Raw genomic sequence first — 9,176 nt, 5'->3', positions numbered from 1 at the left:
CGATATAATGAATTGTATATTAGTAATTCATCATGTAAATATGTCTCACGCATTGACAATTAAAATTAAAAACTAATGAACAAAATGTAATAATGGATAGAATAAATCATAGATCTGAAATAATACGACTCACGGTTAGGTTAACAAAAATCAGACAATATTTGCTTTTATTCTACATACTTTTCGAACTTCTGTTTTAATTGTACATTACACTCATTTACTGCAGCTTAATTCATGTATTTCAGCAACAGGCAGCGTATTTTATTTGCCAAGTAACCGCTGTCTTTAGGCCTTGGTCAGTCTTGTGAAAATTACATTTAGATTTACATTTGCGTGCACACAACCACCATATTTACTTGCTTGGTCGAACCTAAGAACGCTGCTACCACAACATATTCATATATTTTATTAACCACACTACCCCATTCGTCACTCGTAACAAAATGTTTTAATCAATGGTATCAAAAGCCTTTTTCAAATCAATGAGTAAAATAGCCTTTATCAACCCACTGTCCATATTTGTGTACTATTTATCAGTGTCATCAAGCAAGCATAGCAATTAACGCGTTAATAATCAACGCGTTGAGTGAAGAGGTCTAAATCCTGACTGTATGTCTGATAAAAGAACATAACTGTTAAGATATAAGTAGTTTGAAGATGTACATTATTTACAATTAATTCTTTATTACTATGCAAGAGTGTTCAAAATCTGTCTAGTGCTTCGTTCTGTTCGGTGAAAATTTTTTAGAGAAAGTCAGTGGAAAAAGAAAATTCAAATGTTGAATATTTAGGCTATAGCAAAAATCACATAAATTACATCAGGCGTTTTGTTTCAATCTTTAACCCCAGCATCGTAATTTTCCCAGTGTATAATAGCCATACTCCTATAACCAGTATCACCAAATCTTAGTTCAGCCACAGGCAGCGTATTCTTGTCTGTCAGGTACCCACTGTATTTACGCCATTTTTTGTCATTCCTTTCACAATTACATTTTCTTCCACCTGCACAGCTGTTGGTCATTCCACAGGCACATTTTCCTCTGTTGACTGCCGCTCCACCCCAGTAATTCATCTTTGAACCTTGACGTGATACCCACCAACAATAATATGTACCTGTGGAGCCATACCTAAAAACGCTATGATGACATTCATATTTTATAAACTGCTCGCAATTCTTGGACTGGTTCATAATGGCAACAATCTGCTCCATGGAAATTTCATATTTAATCATTCGTCGGTAGGAACCCGGACTTTCATATCCGGTCACAAATGTTCGTGATTCACTTTCATGTCCAATTTCTGTCACACCAACACCATCAGTAGCGTAGCCAGCCTGTCGATTTGTCCCGGTATGCTAATATTTTAGTGTTCACTGACTGTGAAAACAATGGATTTCTAAGGACATGAATAATTATAATAACTCGAAATTTACATAGCGGGACAAAATCGTCAGGCTGGCTACGCCACTGAACACCATTCTTTGTAGTCATGTCACAAGATACAGGCACCGTTTAGTTAATCCCTCGTGGCTTTATGAAATGTATTCCACTTTCAGCTGAACGATTTTCTGATCTTAGAATCGTGCAAGTTTCAAATGCAATCGGGGTTGATTTGTCGGTACGATTATAAATACCTGAAGAAATAGCGGTCATAGTTACTAGTATATAGACACACAAAAAGAGAGTTGCTTTGATGTTTGTGAAGTCCTTGCAAAATCTGTTATCTAAATTAAAGGATACGGAAGAGATCATTTCAGTGCTGTATATAATTACGTGCATCAACATGGCAGACTGTGTCTATATTAATGAAGGTTAATATGTTTTTTCTTGCCTTTTTGATTATATAAATGTGTTTAAACTCAGGGTTACTCGGACTTTCATCATCGTCAGATGTATCTTGAAGTGTTTTGCTGTTGAGCTCACATCGACCTTTATCGATTCCAGCAATTTTGTAGTTGACCGACACACATGATCCATGAGCAACGCAATGCATACCGCATTCTAACTCGGTTTCAGCGTGTTTTGTCCCGATGACATAATTCGCGAAGTATTTGCCATTATTTATACGAAAAAAGCCTTGGACAGTTAAGTTCTTTCCTGACCGGAATAATGTTGAGAAGAAAATAAACGCGCCTATGCTTGCTAAGACAGACATTATTACACTAGATATACTGTTTCCCTAACGCCAGTTTTAATTACATTGGTTAGTTCATCCATTAATAATATAAAAATGAAATTTAATATCTTTTACTCATCTTCTTCATACAAATTTTACAATGTTACGACCTTAATAGGCTGTCTATTCATATGTAAACCTTTGGAAACAACTCTGAATTCTGGATAAGTAGGAAAAATTAATGTTTTAAACTTCCCAATTTTGCCTTTATATTTTACAAAAGTTTACCAGACAAAACGAAATTAGGACTTATACAAATCTTTTTAATCAAACATGTTGATTAATATAAATATCAAGTGTCTCAACTTTGAAAATCACAATTAAAACTGACAGATCTTTGTTCCACGTGCATGTGAGCAAAGAAAGATTGTTTCTCAACACGGGTTATAAAAAAGATCCATTAATATAGAGTGAAGAAATAATGTGTCTTTTGTACACTATAAACTGCGAAGCAAACCCATGCATGAACGCGCTAAAAATTAATATGTAACTGTCTAAGTTTTACCTATAATGTCAAAAATAGATTAATTTTTACTCCATGGATTCATTTTCACATTTGAAATACAGAACGAACTGCATTGAACCAACAAATAACGTTATTTTTCGAAATGCTTTTTTTTGGATTAGTTTTGCCTAATATTTCAGCATGTCGGCATGGGATGAAAAGCGATTATTTACACTACAAGTTAGACATTTACAACTCAATTATTAGCGTTTTAATTTGCATCACAGCGTGACTACTGTGTCAAAATCAAATAATCTAGCCCTCCACTATATATTAATAGATCTTAATCGGTATTGACATTTATTTATGCATAAATAAATAAATAAATAAATAAAATTCGGTATATGAAATTGAGGAGTTTTTGAGGAGGGAGTCCCAGAACGCTCCCCCCCCGGTTATTTTCGAAACTGGTTGTACGTGTGATAAAACAAAATTAGCTAAGAGAATGAATCGTTGGGGAGAGGAGGGGAGGGAGAGAAGGCGTTACGATGAAAGAACAGAACATGCACGCTCTTAAAGCTAGTAATCTCTCACCTTCCAAGTACTGACGACGCAAATAGATCAATTTACTTAACTGAAATAATAATACATAATGATATAATAAAAAATGATATAAAAAATAATGATATTACCACTCATTTACTTTACTTTATTATTACAGCATATACACAAAACTGCTCGTATTTATAATTTCGGACAGCTTATTTATAGTATCGTTTTTACACCTGAACAACTAATGCCAACAGTCGACGTTATCACTTATTTTCCTGATGCATGTCTTTCGAGTTTATTTTCGTGAAATATATTTGAAAACTCATCCTAATCTATGGCCACTTAAGCCGTCCCATTAATTGTTCACTAAATTGACAACGATGTGCATGCTTAGGTTATTATTCGCTCTTACGAAACTTTGTTGTTAAACATACAGTGACTTTGTTCACGCAGATGATTTGCAGGTAAATCAAACAATCAAGATTGCAATGTTATAAAAAGTAAATGATATATCGACTTACAGGTATTTTACATACAACGCGTTGCTTGGAATTAGTTAGACTTGGTCTAACATTGAGAAAAAAAATTAGTCGCAAGAGACTGACGTAGCTCCTCTCAACCCCAACAACGTAATGTACCCAGTGTATGATAGCCATGTCTCATTACCACGACGAGTATCTCCAAATCTCAGTTCAGTAACAGGCAGCGTGCTCTTGTCTGTCAGGTATCCACTGTCTTCACGCCATGTTGCATCATTTTTGTCACAATTACATTTTCCTCCACCTGCACAGCTGTTGTTTATTCCACAGGCACATTTTCCACTGTCGACTGCCGCTCCACCCCAGTAATTCATCTTTTTGCCTTGACGTGATACCCACCAAGCGAATTGTTCACCATTAGTAGTGTAGAAAATACTACTGTAACATTCATACTTTATACACTGCTCGCAATTCTTGGACTGGTTCATAATGGCAACAATCAGGTCAATGGAAATTTCATATTTAATCATTCGTTGGTAGGAGCCCGCGTCCTCATATCCGGTTACAAATGTTCGTGATTCACTGTCATGTCCAATTTCTGTCACACCAGCACCATTCTTCGAGGTCATGTTACAAAATACAGGCACCGTGTAGTTAATCCCTCGTGGCTTTATGAAATGCTTTCCACTTTCAGCTGAACGATTTTCTGATCGTAGAATCGTGCAAGTTTCAAATGGGGCTGATTTGTCGGTACGATTAAAAATACCTGAAGAAATAGCGGTCATAGTTACTAGTATGAAACATTTTCGTAAACAACAGTATGTAGCAACGCCGAGTTCGCCCACTGTTGTACAATAATGGTCTTAATTCAAAATAACCTGTAAATTTATCATAAGGCAATTCTGTGCTTCAGCTAATGAAGTCATTGTGAATATTAAATTTCGATCGAGTTGAATGAAGTTTAAATGTAGTTAATTCCGTGCTTCAGCTAATGAAGTTGAAGTTATTAAGTAGATCATGTGAAAACAATTTCAATTTTCTGGAATATTCTCGAATATTAGGATGAAGAAAAAGTCGTAATTAGAAATGCAAATTCGTCACACGCAAAATATGTTGCTATTTCCACGTTGTAGCTAGTAGTGAATTAGTATAATATTGGGTGATTTACAATGCATCGTGATTCGTGAGGCTGTATTTAGAAGAGACAATTCACTATTACTAGTCTATCTATGGATCTTCGGAGCTTAATTATACAGTATAGTTCGGGATTGATATTAAACAATATTCAAGAGCAATACAAAAATAACAAATATAGACAAGGCTATTTTAAAATCCATAGTTATAACCAATAAATCTTTCTGAACTAAACAGTATTGTTGTGTCAATGTTTAAAATTTCCATGTAGTAATTGTAGTTTCAATTCAAATTATGTGTTAGCTCTTGTAGGGAAGACGTTATATGCGTAAATCTAATGTTATTATACCTGTGGAGATCTTTCGTGATGTTTTTGAAGGGCTTGTTGGTTCCGAATTCTAAAAATAGTTTTGAGAGTGATCGTTACGGATGAAAAATGTGGAACTGATTTTGTGGAAGCTCCACAGTTGCGTGAAGTTGTTAATACTGGCTTATGAAGTTGCGAATAATATTGGTTACACAACATTTCTTGCATGCAAAGATTAAGATCGAATTAATTATATTTAGCAGAAATTATTTTGTTTTCTCTTACTATTTTGATTATATAAAGATGCTTGAACTCAGGGTCACTCGTACATTCATCATCGTCGGAGGTGTCTTGAAGGGTCTTGCTGTTGAGCTCACATCGACCTTTACCAATTCCAGATATTTTATAGTTAACAGACACACATGAGCTATGTCGAACGCAATACATACTGCACTCCAACTCTGTTTTAGCTTGTTTTGTTTCTATGACATGATTTGCTAAGTATTTACCATCTTTTTTACGAAAGAAGGCTTGGACGTTTGAGCATTCGCAAACCTGAAGTGTTATTGAAAGGAAAATTAACGCACAAATGCTTGCGAACGCAGACATTTTGGCGCTGAATACATTTGGTTTCTACAACGGTATATATACCTACAAATTTTAATTAAAAAAGATGATATATTCAGCTCTATAGCATTAACGTTTTGAAAAGGAAATTTCATGTTTCTGATCCATTCTCCTTATACAAATTTGACAATGTTATGACTTGTGTCTGTCCGTTTTGTATAATTATAAACATTTGAAAACGACACCGAAATCTGCGGGAATTGTTTTGAAACTGTAAATTCTGCTTTTACAGTCATATTTAGGTCCACGAAATGGATGAACTTCTTTACACAATGCTTGCACGTATATGCATGTGCGTGCAGTATTGTACCCCTAGTTTACGTACATAAAACATTAAATGATTAATTCATGGCGGTATAGTGAATTGTATATTATTAATTCATCATGTGAGATGTCTACGCAATGACTATTAAAACTAAAACTAATGCATAAAAAGTAATAATGGATAAAATAAATCATAGTTCTGGAATAATACGAGTCACGGTTAGGTTAACAAAAATCAATATTTGCTTTTATTTTACTTACTTTCCCAACTTCTGTTTTAATTCGCTAGGGCATATATATTAGTTAGTATCATACTAACTCTCCTGATGAAGGCCCTCAAGTCGAAACGTCGAGAAGGGTTTTGTCTATTTTAAGCAGTTGTTATACCACATTTGATGTTAAGTTGTTTGAAGACGCTGTCACGCTGCTCTCTGGTTATATATAATAGTTGCACTCATTTTCTGCAGCTTAATTCATATTAAATATCCAGTTTTGTCTTTAAATTGTAATAATTAACTTCCCTCAGGATTGTAATGAGAAATTCATATCATAGTCCAGTTTGAAGAGTTCAGTTTCAGGAAAATAATATTCACAAAGAAGCACTTTCATATTTGCTTTCACGTTGTTAGTTTGCTCCATAGCTTACACAATTTCCTTTATTGCCTGATTTACTAACTTTCAAGCGTGCGTGGAAGCCTAATTAATCTTTTGGTGATATACGATACATGTTCTGAATCTTGAAATATAATCCTTAGCTTAATCTAATCATTTCGCTCTAGTAGTTGGGGAAGGCTCAAGTTTAAAAATTTTCTTAATATCTATCTTTCGAGATGTAACTCTAAGTAAATTAGCTTGTAGGTACACCGCGCAAGTATTTAATACTGCAAAGCTTTCGGTCCGTTAACCCGAGCCTTCATCAGCACATGTAACTCTAGCTAGACATTTGTGACTTCTGTAAATAGGCAAACTTGGATGTCAGATTGACTGAGCATGTCCTATAAACAGCATTTTTTTCTTCTTTGAGATTACAGACTGATTAATATTGAAGCAATGAACAGCTAAATTCTATGAAAACCGGGTAAGCAACAAACAGCATGGGTAACAGGCTATTCGTCAATATATCAGCATCGTACCAAAAACTGAAACAACTTTAACTTGTTGACATTGATAGGTTATTCAAGTTAAAGTGTGTGCCCGCAATTTTTTGCACAGCGACAACAACTTTCTCAGCTGTTGCGCCTTGACATATACGTCACAAAACGTCATAAATCTATTGTTTATGAAAATCCTGACATCCAAAATTCTTCATAATGGAGATTCGTGACGAGACTGGCGTGAGTTACAGAGAAATCCAACCAGCAGTGAAGGTTAGGTTGCTGCCTCGCTTCTGGTGAAAATCGGTCACACGCATAGCTGAGCCACATTACGCATTACGCAATACTCCCTTTCAGTACTTGGTGGTTTTTCATGAGGAAAAATGCAATTTCTATCATAAAAACAACGATTTTAACAAAACTATCAAAGCGATTTGCTGTTTCGTGACAAATTAAACAAAAATGGGTTAGAATGGATATTTTGACAACGAAAGAAGATGAAAAAGTTGTTTTATTATATACCACTTGTCAAAGTTTTGTTTTCGTAGCGTTTCATTGGTCGAGAGCAAATCACGCGAGAGTGACGAAATTTTGATGTCGCCAGCGCGACCCCCTGCAGAGTGAGATAACGTGTTATCTCTTGGGAAATAACAACTTTTATCCATTTGAAATTATATCTTTTATAAATAGATATTTCGTTGTTTACCTTGTAGTTTGGTTTTTCTTTGACAAGTGGTATATAATAAAAAACTTATTTACCGAAAACTCAGAAAACATTATGTTTTGTTGACCCTCGACCATCGATATTTTACTCGGCTTCGCCTCGTGAAATAACGACAGGTCTCGGGTCCACAAAACATAATGTTTCCTTCGTTCGCAGTAAATAAGTGTTAATTATACCATGTTTTATGCGCTGTCTTATGTAGCTTCTGTCGGCTCACACGATGTTCAGAAATGGCCGTTCGGAATATTTTGCATGGTAATGATGGGGTAGGAACATAATTCACTTCTTGTAAATGATGCAGAACTTGTGAAGAACAATTAAGAACAGAAGTTGACCGAAAGCGTCTTTTATTCCTAAATCCACTTGTTTTATCCGTCTCACTAGCCACCTAGCTCCGCAGGTATCTCTTATGTATTTATATTAGGAATTTATAATTTTTTTAATACACAAGAGATGCCTGCGGAGGAGGCTACCGTCTCAATGTCCTAGTGCATGTTGTTATTGATATTTTTTGCATGTAACTTATTTTTCTTTTCCCTCGTGTTTTTTTGTACATGAAATACGAAATTAAACGTATAAAAATAAGAAAAAAAAACATTTACGGACCGGCATGGCGGCTACTGTGGGAAGATCGCTTCTTCAAGTTTCAAAACGAAGTGAACGTTTCGCAAACATTAAACCGTACTCCATAAGTCGACAAAAATTATCGCTTACTCTTAATGTTCAAAATTTTTGTTCTGATATAGGGATCTAAAGCATCGTTTCTTTCATATAGCCACTTTTTGCACTTCGAACTTCGTTTTCCTGTACTTAATTTACTATCGAAAATCCAGCAATGGTACTGGCTGCTGCATATTAGATATTTATTTGGAATATTTAATTTGCCTTCGACGGCGCGGAATCGCGTGAATAAGGCGTGGAAATGACGTGGGCACGGAAAATTCGTGTGACATATTAAAGCATATAAAGAGGGTGAGCCAACCCTCTTTATATATCCACTCTTTGTCGTAGTCGTCGAGCTTTTGAGTAAGATCATGTTGACTAAATTTGTATTTAAAAGCCCGTTAGCCTAACGCCTACGAATTTTGTCAGATTGGGTAAGCCAAACAACCTAATTTGGCGTGGAAGTGACGAATCTTAGATGTCATGTCTGATCCACGGTTACTTATTCTCAGATTTTAGTTATACAACTTAATCCCTCTGCATTATATTTTATTTTTGGCCATATATGCCAGATATAAGCTTTAGTTAAAAATGGCACGGTCAAGATATAAGTACTTTGAAGATAATCAAAACTACATGTACATTATTTACAATTAATTATTTATTACGATGCAATATTATTCAAAATCTTTCTTGTGCTTCGTTCTGTGCG

At 35.1% G+C, this 9,176-nt stretch overlaps 1 protein-coding gene across 1 annotated transcript; it reads right to left on the bottom strand.

Annotated features, from left to right (window-relative positions):
• Positions 1–3,758: 3,758 nt before the first annotated feature.
• LOC114517615 (contactin-associated protein like 5-3-like) lies at positions 3,759–5,701 on the bottom strand. The gene is made up of 3 exons (XM_028537403.1): positions 5,378–5,701; positions 5,135–5,183; positions 3,759–4,417 (listed from the first exon to the last, which is right to left on the bottom strand). The coding sequence occupies exons 1-3, from the start codon at positions 5,699–5,701 to the stop codon at positions 3,759–3,761; spliced, it is 1,032 nt and encodes a 343-aa protein (XP_028393204.1).
• Positions 5,702–9,176: the final 3,475 nt, after the last annotated feature.

Source organism: Dendronephthya gigantea, unplaced genomic scaffold (assembly GCF_004324835.1).
Source record: "Dendronephthya gigantea isolate DGI-Jeju-01 unplaced genomic scaffold, DenGig_1.0 000009F, whole genome shotgun sequence".
NCBI classification, from domain to species: Eukaryota; Metazoa; Cnidaria; class Anthozoa; order Malacalcyonacea; family Nephtheidae; genus Dendronephthya; species Dendronephthya gigantea.
Note: the sequence above shows the minus strand (reverse complement) of the source record. Positions and strands in the feature narration are given on the sequence as shown.